General features: G+C 38.1%; 1 protein-coding gene and 1 non-coding gene across 2 annotated transcripts; one reads left to right on the plus strand and one right to left on the minus strand.

Annotated features, from left to right (window-relative positions):
- On the plus strand, positions 1–96 carry LOC125268036. The gene has a single exon (XR_007184801.1). It is a non-coding gene; the product is annotated as a Z30 small nucleolar RNA (small nucleolar RNA).
- Positions 97–4,473: 4,377 nt separating this feature from the next.
- Positions 4,474–12,832, minus strand: pex12 (peroxisomal biogenesis factor 12). Its single transcript, XM_048189608.1, has 3 exons — positions 12,468–12,832; positions 6,297–6,838; positions 4,474–5,031 (listed from the first exon to the last, which is right to left on the minus strand). Exons 1-3 carry the CDS (start codon positions 12,594–12,596, stop codon positions 4,641–4,643), a joined length of 1,062 nt encoding a protein of 353 aa, XP_048045565.1. The 5' UTR covers positions 12,597–12,832; the 3' UTR covers positions 4,474–4,640.
- Positions 12,833–16,269: the final 3,437 nt, after the last annotated feature.

Consider the following 16,269-nt stretch of genomic DNA (forward strand, 5'->3'; position numbering starts at 1 on the left):
AGCGATGATGAGTGAAAGAACACATCTGACTTGGTATTGCTGCCCTTTGGCATCATTGACCAAGATCTGACTGAGTTTAATCTTCTCTCTGAGCTGTGAACAGTCATGTTTGTAGGTCATTCATGGGGAAGTTTGAGCAGAGACCCTGTTTGTATTACTGATACTACAAGGGTAGGAACCAAAGATGTTTGCTACTATGAACATTTCAAGAACTTTTTCTTGTCTTCTCTTAACTATTATCACAAGTTCTGTAATAAGTGAGGATAATGCAGGGGTCTTTTTAGGAAGTTTTCAGGGAGTGGTAAACGCAGGGTCTCATGGGTCTGGGGAAATTCCTTGGCCCTATTTTTAGACCTGGAATATCAATCTACCGGTTCTTTGAATGCTCTTGTTTAGACACTCTGATGGAGTTTGCACAGAGTGCTAAATGTCCAGCACTCTTAGGAGAAATGTTCAATTGGGTTCTATAAAGAACCCTAGGGTTCTTAACTCCATTCTAAAGCACTTCTATATAAGGAGAATTGTCTTAAGTGATTGTGTAATACTTCAGTGGGTATTTCAGATTTATTCCTTTTTTTTTTTTTTTTCTAAATTTACAGGAGCCAAACAGTTGGGCTAGAAGTCTATAAAAACCTGTTTTGCCATAAAGAAAACCAGACAGACCCACAGTGTTCTGAAGTTACACAGGCTTGGACTTCCTGGTGTTCAAATACTTTTACATCAAAATGTGTAATAATTTGTGTTTGAGCTGGTTGGTTGTAGTGCTCCACTGAATATGCCTTTGATTACTGAGTGACCTCTTACACTTGGGATGTTGAAAACTGATCATCTATTAAACACTATTCATGCCTTGAAATTTGATTTAGCAACCTTATGCTGTAAAGGGCTGTTCAGACAACTTTTTTTTTTTTTTTTTTTTTTTTTTTTTAAATAGTGTTTTAAAAATACAGTGAATGTTAAAATGCATTAATAAATGGTCTTGAGACTGTTTTTCTGCTGCATTTCAGTGCATAAATGTGATACAGGGCAGTAGAAGTTAAGAAAAAATGCTAAATCTAGAAACGCATATTTATTGAAAGTTGAACTTTTAACTCAAGTGCCATGATTTTAGAATGCTTAAAAATAATGCTTTAAAAAATTCTGTCATTAATTACTCGCCCTCATGTTGTTCTATACCTGTAAGACTTGCGTTCATATTCGGAACACAAATGAAGATATTTTTAATGAAATCAGAGTTTTCTATTCCTCCATTGACATCCTACGCAACTACCACTTTCAAGCCCCAGAAAGGCAGTAAAGACTCAATTTTATGAAGCAACATGAGTGGTTTGAGCAAAATAACAAAATTTACCATTTTATTCAGTAGCTCCTCACTGCAGAACACACGAGATCCAGGGACCAGAGGGTACACTCTAAAAAATGCTGAGTTAAAAACAACCCAAGTTGGGTTGAAAATGGACAAACCCAGCGATTGGGTTGTTTTAACCCAGCGGTTGGGTTAAATGTTTGCCCAACCTGCTGGGTAGTTTTATTTAAACCAACTATTGTTTAAAAATTGCTATATGGCTAGCTTAAAATGAACCCAAAATAGTTGGGAAATTAAAAACCAGATGCAATTAGAGGCAACAATAATAGACAAAAGGTGAATGTTTATTAATAAGCTTTAATATTTTATTAATATAAATTTAATAGTTTATTAATATAAATTTATTAAGTAATTTAATAAATGTTTATTGTTTAATAAATATTCATTGAACATTAATAAATGTTAATTTACAACATACTTTGGGTTAATTTTAATTAAGCAATACAGTAATTTTTAAACAATAGTTGAGTTAAATAAAACCACCCAGCAGGTTGGGCAAACATTTAACCCAACCGCTGGGTTTGTCCATTTTCAACCCAACTTGGGTTGTTTTTAACCCAGCATTTTTTAGAGTGTAGGTTAAGGGATATGTAAAGTGGGAGGAGTTGGATCTAGATCCACCCCGCCCCTTGAATCTCATGTTCTGCAGTACAGACCATTTCACTTTATTTACAAAATATGAATCTCCAATGTGCATTCATGTAACAATGTCCTCTCTCGTGTCAACACAACACGCATACATCATGGCGCTCTCGTAAACGCGCATTTGAGATTAATATTTTGTAAATAAAGTGATAAAATTGAGGCTAAACCGCTGGAGTCACATGGATTACTTTAATGATATCTTTACTACCTTTCTGGGCCTTGAAAGTGGTAGTTGCGTAGCTGTCAATGAAGGGTAAGAAAGCTCTCAGATTTCACTAAAAAGATCTTCATTTGTGTTTCGAAGATGAAGGAAAGTCTTCCGGGTTTGGAACGACATGATGGTGAATAATTAATGGCAATTTTCGGGTGAACTAACCCTTTAAGAAAGGATATGTTTGAGGGACAAGATGGCATTAAAGAATTAACCAAGCTTCTTGGTACTTCAGCTTTTAAAAACTGTCCAGGGGTGCGTTTCCCGAACAACGATGTAATTCGCTGCTGAACTACCATAGTATGATGCATCGTTGAACAAATCAACTAGCTAGTCACGACCATGATGTCTATGGTCACGACTGTTTCCCGAAACCGTATTGTCGCAAACCTGTCGTTCAACCACGTTGGTGAATGACATCACGCAGGTGGTGGAGTAATAACTTCTTTAAATGAATCCATTTGAAATCGAATTAATGCTAGAATTTCTGTTATAAATCACGGACATGTCATTAGAGGACTAATTCTCATTTTCCTCAGTTATTTTGCTTCATTTCCAGATTCAATCAAATGCTTGTTCTGACGTACTAGAGCACATGCGCACTCTTAAAAAATCGTGCTTTATATCTCTTGACAAACTAAAATATATAAATGACATTTGTATATTCAAAATAAAATATATACATTGTACTTAATGTCAGCTTTCTTATTTTGCTCAAGATAAGGATTTATTTACATGTCATAAAAACAAGAAACTATGCTTCTAACCACAGCTCGAGAGCTGTCGTTTCAACCACACAAGTTTGTGATGCAGTTTGCGAATGTTTGTTTGAACGATGGTTTCGGGAAACACCAAATCGTTGAACTATGTAAGTAACGACGGAACTTGCAATGTTAGTTGGCTAACGATGCTTTTGGGAAACGCACCCCAGATGATGGCAACTTTGTTTACATAGAAAACCAATGGAATAATAGCACAGTGGAATTCAAATCAACATTGTGTCTGTGATTGGCCCATAAGACTACTACATGGCATATTTTCTCTTTTTTTTAGTCATTTGATTGATTTTTTTTTTTTTTTTTTCCCCAAATGGTTTCTTTCTCTATTAATCAGCCAGTTCAGACTTCATATAAATAGCTTCAGTTTGAGGCCCCTTTTTGTTTGAAACGGTCACCCTTGGCATGCTGGTTCATTTGTGTTTTAGTCAGCTGTAAATTACTGTGACTGGAGGCATTACACATTTGCTGTCACTAAGCTGCAACAGATGGCAGATACTGTAAATTTCAGCATAAGCTCCAACTTGTTGATATATTTGAAATGCTCTGCTTAAGTTAATGAAACAGTTCAATTTGAATGGAACTGTGTGAAAATAGCATCATACGAACTGAATTAGCCTAGTTGGATCAGCTGTCATCAATATCAGAGACTGTCCTGTGCTCTTCTAAAACTATTTGGGTTCAATAAACAAATGGTTTGAATTACTATTCTAAAAATCAAAGAATATCATATAAAAAGACCAGGGAAAAATGCACAAAATACACTTGAATAAAAGATGGAATGGAATTAATGTTGACTTGTTCTGATCTTATTTGCAACAATTCATCTGTGCATGTGACATTTTTAAAAAATGTTCTTGACCTCATAATGTTTAATCAAAATATTATAACTAATACTTCTAGTAAAAACAAATTCTCTCTGGTGAAGTATGCAGGTCTTCAATCTTTTAGGGTCAGTTTACATGACAATGATGCACTAAAAACACCAGACATCAACACTGTCAAAATGATCCCAGTTCACACGGATCCACGAAAATGACTCAAACCGTCGTATTATTCATGCCAGACCAGTAGTTGGCGACGTCACTTTGTAAGGAAACACTAAGCGCCTATAGATTGAACATACATGATGTCACTAATTTCACAAATTCGTGTTTTTTGTAGTTTACACGGAGACGATAATGGTATTGTGTAAAAAAAAATTCATTTCTAGTTGAAAACGGTGTTGAGTAAACAGCCCCAAAGTCTGCTTAAATCCCGCCCATGCATGCTCACTTTTATCTGCTTCCACTTTTGAGTACAATGCCCACATCTCAAAAACCAAAACAATGCATAACCAAATCTCCACCCTACATTATTTGTTCTTTTCTGATACAACCATTGTATGTACTCCACAATACGGAAGAAAAGATCTATTACTACTTCCTTTGCACTGCGACAATAAATAAGAGTCAGCAATGATCATGCAGCAGGGATTATATCTGTACAAGTTTAATATTTACACATTTCAAAAATTAGTCAACCATAATCATAAAAATGAATTTTAGTCTTCCCTGGGATAGCAATTACAAACAGATTCACCTGAACACTGTAATGATATAAATCTGACAGATTTGAAAAAAATGAAACGTATTTGACCAATCTATCCATCGGGTGAGTATATTTTAATGAGGTGCTGCAGTCCTGAAGGGTAGCCGGTGAGGGGACACCTGTGGTTGGCTTTGACATACACATATATACACTTGTAACAAAACACATAGCCTGAAGTGGCAAGGGCAGTGTCGTTGGTGCGCACTTTCCTGCAGAGCGGGCAGACTTTGATGTGTGTGGGTGACGTCTCCTGGTTGTGAAGGTGGAGAGGCGGCGGAGGGGTTGGAAGGGAGGTCAAGGACTTAACGGTGCTCTGGTTCTCAGATGAATACCACCACTCCAGGAACTGCAGGAAAAACACTCCCATCGAAAGGCTGGTTGAAAGAGATACAGCCACACCACCAACTGCTGTAGAGACCAGACGCTGAAACTTCTCAACAAAGCTGAAAATAAAGATATATTTGTTATGATTAAGCATCTTTATAGAAAATAATGTCACAATGACAGCTTTTTTTCTAGGGCTGGGTAAAAAAAAAAATCAATTTTAAACAGTTCTCAGTTTTATGAACTTATTTTGATCTTTTATGAACTTTTTAGTCTTTGCTGTTTTCAGTTGATGAATGAACAGGACATTGTATCGCATCTCCCATCCAATAAATTGCAATAAGCGTTGTGCTTTGATACTTTTGATATGAAACAAAGTCTCAGATTTCAAATTCTGTCCATTTTATAAATATAATAAATATAATTTTGGCTCTTCCGCGTTACTACTAGTTACAGCACGAATTAAACATGAATGAACATCAAAAGGTATGTTGAAAAATACAGTGCTTACTGAAATAAATCCTGTCTACCTGATAACGGTATCATTTTTAAAAACTTGCACTTCGTTTTTAAAATTTTGCGTTTTCAGGCCCCCAAAATGCCGCTAACCCTTCCCTTTCGAAGCACATAGAGAAGCTACGGTGGCCGACACAGGACAAAGATGTCATCGTCTGAGACAGCAGAGAGTAGCCAGTCAAGCAATGAGGTTTCTTCTTCCAACAAAGAATGGTCTCTGCTTCTTATAAACCAGATGACTACTACTACTACTTCTTCGTGCGTATTCAACATAGTGACAATGCAAGCTGCATATAAAACCACCAATGAAGAAAAAGAACATAGTGACAAAACGCACTCTGTAGAGCAGTTTGTCCGTTTAGGGCTACTGTAGAAACATGCTGGTGCAAAATGGCGACTTAAAATGTAAGACGTTAATGTGTATGTAGATAGAAATGGCTCATTCTAAGGTAATAAAAACGGTTCATTATGTAAGATCTTTATACACCACTGAAAACATAGTTATGTATATTATATTGCATTTCTGTCAATAGATCCTCCTAAAATTTACACACTGCACCTTTAAGTGGAGTGATTATGTAACTATAAAGTTAGCATTATAACTTTATACAAATCAGTTAATTTCAGCCTTTAATATTATAGTAATGTACCATCTGACTCCATCATGTATAGTTTACAGCATTAGTTGAGAGATTTTTTTTTTCCTTGAGAAAATTTGCCATGTACTGTACCTTATATACATCCAAATGAATCTATATTGTATCGAATCATGAAATTTGTGTCGATATTACCCAGCCTATTAATTTTTGGGTGAAATATGACCTGAAATGCATGACAGACTCAAAATAAACAGATATGATAAATTCACCTTTGACTGGGACTCAGTGCCGGGCCTGATGGCTTAAGATCCAAGCTACGGATGTCATTGGCCGTGAGATATGACAGTTTAACCCCTGCCAGCCACAGAAGTGGAGAATGTGTCCGCGTTTTGCCGAAAACATACAAAAGCTGTTGGCAAAAGACCCAACCATCCCAGGCCATGCACACAAATGGGTACGCAGCCAAAAAAGCCCTGTACAACTTCTGCATAAAGGACTGCGGCAAGCGGATCGAGAAATCGTCTTCCTCTCTCTGTCGAGCCAGGATTTTTTCCAGTTTGGTGTGCAGGTAAGGAAGGAGGGCCAATAGGAGCAAGGAGCGCCAGTGCTGTCTGCGCCGGAGTCCCAGGTGGGCAGCACGTGTGCCGTCTGCTCCGCTACTGACACGCTTCAGGCCGTAGAAGTTCTCCGAGAATGAGGCGCTGGTGCGGGAAAGGAAATGATGCTGCAATAACATATCCAGGATAGCATAAATCTCATCAAACCTCCTCCAAAGAAATCCATAGCGAGCAGGGTTAGATGTAGCGAGGATCTGTGGACAATGGCAGGGGTTTTACATCAGACAGCACAGAAAACACTGTAATGTTCATTTTTATACTTTGTTAAAAAAATATGTAAAATAATAAAAGTATACTTGCAACACTCAATAAATCAAAAAGTACTAGCCTATGCCACAGGTTTTAAACTGGGATCCAGTGACAAGTTTAGAGAAAAACTGTAAAAACTGTAAAAATAAATATTATTAAAATAATTAAAAATAAATATTAGATTCAAATAAATAAATGTGTTAAAACAGTACAGTACTGTAATGAGTGGAAAATGAGCAGTAATTAGGGCTGGGTAAAAAAAATATTGATTTCTCGATTTTAATCGATTCTCATTTTTACGAACCGATATCGATTCTTAAATCCCAAGAATCGATTAGTCTAGTCTGTTTTTTCAGTTGATGAATGAACATAACATGTAGCGCCTCCCATCCAATACTTTTAACCCTTAAATGCATACCTCGGGTCTTTAGTGACCCGGGACGTCATTCACTACCCTCCTCCTTGTTCATTTTTTAAAGTTAGACATCAATCTTCTTGGTATTCCTCAATCAATTCATTATAAAGAATATAACAAGAAAAAAAATCATAAAATTATAAAAGAATGCCTATTTTTGTATTCATTTTTTGTAAAAAATTGTATAGGGTCGCAAATGACCGGAGGTGTGTATGAGTGTACATATATTTTTTCTGCATGACAATAATTAAATCTTAGATGACAGAATAAGTGCAATTCACCTTTATTCCAGAAGGTGGCAATGTCTGATACACAATGCTGAAGTGACAACTCATTTAGACAGAAAACGAAATAATAAGAGAAACATGAAATGGCTGAACGCAATCAAATATGACTGTAACTGTCACTGGATTGATCTGGTGAAGCTGTTAGTGATAGAAATATTGATTTTGAAGATGTTGAAAATGATATAGTTCTGAGAATATGTTTGAGATCGCAAATGGCCTCATATTCATGATCTCAAACATAAAGCTAGCCCATTATTTGCTGAATTTACTGGGAAATGAGCTCTGACGAGGACAGTGGTGATGGCATAAAACATCTGCTCAAACGGAGCCCTTTCAAGCTCCAAAAGGTAACAAAATATGCTTTATTTTATTCTTCTGTAATTGTTACTCTGATATCAGAGGAGTTGTATATTATCGTGACAGGCAGAGATCCTTCCGTGTTAGATATAGATCCGGGTCGATAAAGACCCGAATATGTAAGAATGATTGGCGAAACAGTCATGCATTTAAGGGTTAATATGAGGCAAAGTCTCAGATTTCAAATGACGTCCATCTTATTATGAGATTCAAAAAATAAACACCATTTTGGTACTGTTTAATGTGGCGTGACAGATCGCTTTAGCGCCTCAGTTAAAGGCGCTCTAAGCGATTTGACGTGTTTTTAGGCCCAATTTTTTTTTGTCACATACCGCAAACATCTCCTCACTATCCGCTAGCTGCCTGTCCCCTGAACACACTGTAAAAAAACACGGTCTCTGTAGTCGCCACAAGCTCTGAAAATGGCAATAAAAACAAACTGATGCAGCCTGGACCACTTAACATAATAAACATGCTCCAGCCAATAACCGACAAGCAGCGTCAATACGCAAGCTACTTAAATTTTAAATGCGCGTTCATGACTGTTTCAGGAAGCACGGAGGGGAGGGCCAGGAGGAGTAGGAGGGAGGGTCTAGCTAGCCTCTGTTTTGTTTGACAACACTTCGAACGTCAACAGGAAGTTACTCCGCTCAGAATCGCTTAGAGGGCCTTTAAAGAGAAGCAGCAGTACGAGCGCATGTGAACATCCTATCCTCCACTTTAATACCAGTTACAGTGCGAAATAAACACGACTAAACATCTGAAGGTATGTTAAAATATACAGTACAACTTACCGAAATCCGTATCATGTCTTGTGTAATCGCTCAATCAGTGTTTCAACCGAGGAAAGACTTCAATACAACTTGTAAACAATGTCACGTAACATCACATTTACCTCAGAAAAACATATTCAGTGACCATAAACTCATTAGTCAGCCAGAAAAATGAACTCTAGAAAGCAACATTTGGATAAATATAGCTATGCACCGTTGCATATTAATTATAATTTTTAATGTTCTTCAATATTTAATGCATGTTTGAATAAATCAGTTATAACAGCCACGATTTAAATGTTTGTATTTCAAAAAAATTAATTGGAGTAGAAATATGATAATGTAATTCTAAACTTTATTCATAATAAAAACATTCTTACATTGATTTGAGTGTAATTTAAGTGTTTGTATATAAATAAGTTAATTGAACCTTTAATATTATTATAGTAGTACCAACTGCCTTACATGTGTAGTTTACAGCATTAGTTGAGAGTTTTAGGAAATTTGTCATGTACTGTAACTGAAATACTACATCCAAAATAATCGTCACTGAATCGAAATCATAATAGAACTGAATCGAAAGCATGTGAATAGTAATCAAATCGAATCGTGAAAATTGTGTCAATACCCAGCCCTAGTAGTAATGTATTCATAGAAAGTAAATATTTTCCAAAAAAAAAAAAAAATTAGACATTTTTTTTCACAGTACAAGTTGTTTCTTTATACAAGAAACTATGCCTTTTCAATTTTATCATGGGGGTCCACAGCATGAAGATGATCATATTTGGGAGTCTGTGGGATCTAAAAGACTGTAAACTCCTGGCCTGGGCCAATCGCACAAATTAAAATGCTTATTTTGTGTTTTAAAATTACATTTTGTGTAAAAAGCTTCAAGCAGTCCGATCAGATAATACACCGTTTGTAATACATCTGGTTCATTCTTCACACTGGAAATGAAAGGTCAAGTTGAACGTACTGCATTCAACATGTTCCAAGCACACACAACCTTCTTTAGGTTATATGCTGCTAATTATGAAAAATATAGTGGGTCTTGATATTCAATGCAAATGGGCTGAATTAAATCCCAGAGGGCTGTTTCATAAAACAAGATTAGAAAACAAGCCAGGCTTATTTTACTTAGTCAGACTTGTTGTCAGTCAATTCTGTTTCATAAAACAAACTTAAATTAGTTCAAACTCAGTTACTCTGGCAACTTATGCTGGGAAACTAGCCTGGTCTGGAGCAGGCTAACTGTCAGGCTAAGCTGAGCTCCTCTAACACTGACCAATAGGAACGCAATGATATTACAACTGACTCTCTCACATACAATTATTTGACTTTATTAACATTATATATATATAGTGTGTGTGTGTGTGTGTGTATTATGTGTATATTATTATGTGTGTATATTTTATATATATATATATATATATATATATAAAATACACACATTTACTAAATTGTGCTAAATAAAAATATATATTGGTGTAAGTTTAAGACATTTTTATTATTTTAATATTTTATTAAAAGGTAAGTATGATGAGAAACAAAACATTTAAAGAGAAGTAATTTCTTAAAAATTAAGTGTTATATAGCCCACTGAATCATTCTCAGGCTTAATACTGACAACAATGGAAGCACATGGGAGAGAACTGTCAGGAGACTTATTTCTTAGCACAGAAGAATACAAGAGGATTACCAAATCATTGTTTTAAGTGTGAAAATATAGCAAAAGTAACACAGAAATTCAAAATCAATAAACCTGTGACAAGGCCCCTGAAACAATCAGGCCTTCATTTGTAAGCTTTCATTAAGTGATGAGTGATTTTTTGCTAGACAAAGAGCAGGAGAAATACCAAGTGAGTGTTTTCAGAGCCAGCAAAAGCTATGAAAAGAGTGACAGAGTAAGATGCAGCCTGCTGAAGTGACATGCATGGTTGTTGTCCACACTGAAACTACCCACTGAAGTCAAAGCACAATAAAGTCAGCTAGCCTTTTCCAAGGCCCATATTTAATCTATACTCTGGTCTCATATATATATATATATATATATATATATATATATATATATATATATAGATTTTCCTTTCTTACTGGCTAAATGTTTTGTGCCCAATATTTAATTAGATTGTTTTAAAATATATGAATACATTTCTCTCTGGTTTTGTTTGGCAGTAGTACTCTTTATGGTTATTAGAAGAGCAGAAATTAAAATCACAAAATTAAAAATTAAAATTAATATGCACAGACTAAATTTTAATTGGTAAGATGAATCTAAACTAATTGTCCCAGAGTATATTGATTTACCCCATTACAATAGTCCATTTACAGTTACTATCATAAAAATACACCTACTTGTAGGTTTGAAAGTGTACATAAGGCACATTTAATGTCCAACATCAAATATTTTAGCGAAATGTATATTTTAGAATTATTGCGCTTCTATTGCGTCCCGGCTGTTTAGCGCGCATGCGCGCAGCAGCGCTCGTTCAATGTGAAGTTTAGCCTCAAAATGGAAATATTTGCATTTCTTTCTAACATTTACAGATGGAGAATAAACGTGTGAAAAGTAAGTTATGCACTAAGGAAAACACCATGTCTCAAACGCATAAAATAGTACAAAATGTATGCCGTTTCCTATGGTGGATCGATTTGATCCATGATCGACCTCTAGGGCTGCTTAAGAAAAGTGTGCACGCGAAATTATCTTGACTAGGTAAACCTGGATCGAATTAGCGGGACTGCTACCCCCTTTCCACCAGCACGAACCGGGTGCTAGTTCAGAGCTAGTGCTAGTGCTAGTGCCAGTTCGGAGTTGGTTCAACTGACGAGCCTTCTAAGAACCAGTTTGCCTTTCCACAGGCTAGAGAGCCAGTACAGAGCCAGGTTTTACGTCACTGTATACGTCTCATATTTCACAGCAAAGCTAGCGCTGCAGCGCCAAACACAAACACACCAGGCTTGTTTGAGATGCATCGGTCTCTCGCAAAGCGATCGGCGCATGACATCAAAGCTCCGCGAGAACGATCCAAAAGTACAAGGAGTCGTATGCTCTACAAACGCTCCCTGCGAACCTACATCGGCATCCAAACACGACTCGCCATAATTTTAATATAGACGGAGATTACAATCGAGCTGCTATTAGCTCGATTAGCTGCTATTTCATAAATGGCGGTCACAAGTTTCTTGTTGGTCACAGTAACCCCGTCCCCAGCCCCTGACGCAAGCGGTTCTTACTTCTAGCCCAGCAATGTTTTGGTGCTTCTTACGAACCACTTTTTCTGGTTCGGAACTGGTGCTTTGTGTGTCGAAAGACAAAGAGCTGATTTGAAACTAGGCTCTGGCTCCGAACCAGCACTCAAACTGCCTTGGTGGAAAAGGGGTATGCGTGAACTTCAATTACCTTTTATGAAACCGTTTTAGCCCAAACTCATTTGTTAGGTTAATTCAAGTCAGGTTTTGGAGTTTAATCCTCGCTTTTCTTAGCATCTTTTATGAAACAGCCCTCAGAACACCTGCTTATAGTACACAGCACACATAGTACATACTGATAGTATTCAATTTAGCACACAGCCCAAGTTCTTAATCGAAACCACTTGAAAATCTGTCGTGTGTTTTAGTGCACGAGATGATGTTAGATGTTTAGAAGCAAGATTGATTGAGCTTCTGCTTTGCACCATCACCATGTCATTGTAAAATGGTGGTAAATGCAGTACAAGATCTTTTAAATTCGTAAGCATACCTTAACAGCATGCAGTAATGCAGGTTTGACAGCACCCATCAGTGAGTCCTGCGCTAAAACCTCAAATATAGACGGTCTGTCTTCATCAGCTGGAGCTGCTGTTGTTAAATGTGCTCCTCGCTCTGCCATCACGATTGGATGTGAAGAAGTACTGCGAACTTTGACAGTTAAGACAACAATAAAGCGTTCTTAAAAGTGTATTATTAGTCCTAAGAGTCTTTTAATAATATTAATTGTGTCATTTGTATCAAGCAAGACTATTTAAGCAGAATATTACAGTGCAGAAAAACAATCTGTCACAATCCTTTTTCCTGTTACTCATAGACGCTGTTACTGTCGTACTGTTCTTCTGTCTGCTCACTGCGGCCAACAAAACAGTTTCATACTGCCACCTACTGTGCTGGGGTGTTAAGAGGGTAAGATAAAAAATAGTGACCACTGTATCTAATGAATGGACTCTAAAACTATCAAGAAAATACTTTTCAAAATAAAAATTAAAGCGGAACAACGTCAGATTGTAATGTCAACTTCAAAAACAAAACAAAATCTAGTTTTTTTGTTTTGTCAAATATATATTGGGAAGATTTTTAGCTTATATTTTGGTTTATGAAAATGTATTTATTCCTGTGGTTATTAATGCATGTGCCTCTTTTTTATATTCTTATGGGATTAAATAATAAATACAATTAAAAAGGTTGATTGATTTATTTAACAAAAGGTACCAGAAAATTTTTTATTTATGCATTCAAACAGTTCTTTTTATATCTTGATTTAACAGCACATACATGCATATGTACTTTGCATACAGTAGAAGCCTATATGCAACTTATTTCCTCTGAAAATGTACAAAACACTTGAAATGAAAAGCAATATTAGATACTCAACTTCAAAAACAATCTAGTTTTTTTGTTTTGTCAAATATATATTGGGAAGATTTTTAGCTTATATTTGGGATGTTTGATAAATATTTGTGTATTTGATGCATTTTTATTCTTAAAGATAAAAGTGCCATTGTATCTATCGTACAGTTAATATTTTATGCACAAGAAAATATGAGCTCTTTGTAAACCATCATTTATATATGAATTTTATTCATATTTATTTTGTTTTCGGCCCATGAACTCAAAAACAATGCCATATGATAAAACATGTCTGCAGTTTATGAAAATGTATTTATTCCTGTGGTTATTAATGTATGTGCCTCTTTTTTAGATTCTTATGGGATTAAATAATAAATACAGTTAAAAAGGTTGATTGATTTATGTAACGAAGTTCGTCAATACGGGAAGAAGGAGGCGGGAACCGGCGAACATTCAACAAAACTTTAATTAGAAATAAACAAAGAACAAAACGAAAGTAATGCCGGCAGACCCTCGCGGACGTCTGCCGGCCACACAAACATAATAAAACATAACATAAAGTCCAGGCCTGGTCCTCTCTCGTCCTTCACTGTAGTCGCTCCTCCTTTATATGCTCCCGGAGCTCCTCCGTGAGGGACTCAAGGCCGGTGCGCCTCCCAGGTGAAGCTCATTAACACTCGCGCCACCGGCCTCGCGCCGTTCCCTCACGGCTCTCGCCCGCCCTGGTCGCCACATACCCCCATCGCCCCTCGCAGGCCGGGGGGTACTCCCGAGACTGCGCTCTACTCCCCCCCGGGGCCTGTCTCGGCGGCCGCAGCACCTGGGGGTAAGGACAGACGAGACGAGAGAAAGGAGACGGAAGCAAGGGGAGCGACAGGACGAGAGAGGGGAGAGAGGAAAAAAGAGAAAAAAAAAATTCTTGGTCCGGTTCCCCGACACACTGCCGTTCGGTCCTCAGCCAGCCGGGAGGCTCTTCCTCGCGGTGCCATGCGGTGGCACTGGACGCTCGGTGGACGGCCCGATCCTCGACCGCCTCCTGGCGGCCGGCGATGGCTCCTCCGGACTGAGGGCAGCCGGCAGCGAGTCCCCCGTTCCCTGCTCCTCCCCTTTATGGCGGACGGCAGCAGGCTCCGGCCCACGGCAAACGGCGGCGACTCCTCCGCTCCCTCTTGGACGGCAGCCACCCCACCTCGTCCCAGGGGCACAGCCTCGAGCTCTCCGTCCCACCTGTCACTAGGCTCCAGCACCACCGCCTCGGGCAGCCTCTCGCGGTCTACACACACTCCCGCGCTGCCCGAACTCCGCAGCACCGCGATCCCCCTCAGCAGCGAGGGCTCTTCGACAGCATGTCCCTCCTTCCTCCCGGGTTTCGGCACCAATGTAACGAAGTTCGTCAATACGGGAAGAAGGAGGCGGGAACCGGCGAACATTCAACAAAACTTTAATTAGAAATAAACAAAGAACAAAACGAAAGTAATGCCGGCAGACCCTCGCGGACGTCTGCCGGCCACACAAACATAATAAAACATAACATAAAGTCCAGGCCTGGTCCTCTCTCGTCCTTCACTGTAGTCGCTCCTCCTTTTATGCTCCCGGAGCTCCTCCGTGAGGGACTCAAGGCCGGTGCGCCTCCCAGGTGAAGCTCATTAACACTCGCGCCACCGGCCTCGCGCCGTTCCCTCACGGCTCTCGCCCGCCCTGGTCGCCACAATTTATTTAACAAAAGGTACCAGAAAAATTTAATTTATGCATTCAAACTGTTCTTTTTATATCTTGATTTAACAGCACATACATGCATATGTACTTTGCATACAGTAGAAGCCTATATGCAACTTATTTCCTCTGAAAATGTACAAAACACTTGAAATGAAAAGCAATATTAGATACTCTGCAACATTTGAAATAGTGAACAGAATCCTCTTGAATGCATATAAAATATTCTTTGAAGTGCATCCATATTTACTCTTTTAGAAATGTATAAATATATGCATGGAGGCTTCCTTCCGATTCCGAACACTGCATCAGCAGCTGGCAGTATGGGGAAATCCCTTTCTCTGACCAATCCTTGAAGCCCAATATCATAACACCAATTTGCATTTAATTGGCCAGTGTGGTTCTTGCCTGCCATATGTGGCGCGAATGCCTTTCTCATAAGGCACCTTCTTATAAACCTCTTTCCCAATCCTTTTCCTTCAGGACTGCGCTTGATCCTGTGTCCTTCGGCGTAACCTCACAGCACTAAACAATGGTTTCACTGCAAGAGCCTACAGATCCTCTTCCCTGTTCCAGCAACAGCACTTTAAAGAGGAAAAAAAAAGAAGTTTTCAAAATCAAATTTCATATAAAAAAAAAAAGCAATCATTTACGAGAGCTGTTTCACCTCTCTGGGCCGGTGTCATGACAAATCAGGTCCTCCCTCGAAATTGGGTCTCCCCAAACTGTCAGTTAATGATTATCCTAATACAGGTCCTTCTCAAAAAATTAGCATATTGTGATAAAAGTTCATTATTTTCCATAATGTAATGATAAAAATTAAACTTTCATATATTTTAGATTCATTGCACACCAACTGAATTATTTCAGGTCTTTTATTGTTTTAATACTGATGATTTTGGCATACAGCTCATGAAAACCCAAAATTCCTATCTCAAAAAATTAGCATATCATGAAAAGGTTCTCTAAATGAGCTATTAACCTAATCATCTGAATCAACTAATTAACTCTAAACACCTGCAAAAGATTCCTGAGGCTTTTAAAAACTCCCAGCCTGGTTCATTACTCAAAACCGCAATCATGGGTAAGACTGCCGATCTGACTGCTGTCCAGAAGGCCATCATTGACACCCTCAAGCGAGAGGGTAAGACACAGAAAGAAATTTCTGAACGAATAGGCTGTTCCCAGAGTGCTGTATCAAGGCACCTCAGTGGGAAGTCTGTGGGAAG

The sequence above is a fragment of the Megalobrama amblycephala genome, linkage group LG4 (assembly GCF_018812025.1).
Source record: "Megalobrama amblycephala isolate DHTTF-2021 linkage group LG4, ASM1881202v1, whole genome shotgun sequence".
NCBI lineage: Eukaryota > Metazoa > Chordata > Actinopteri > Cypriniformes > Xenocyprididae > Megalobrama > Megalobrama amblycephala.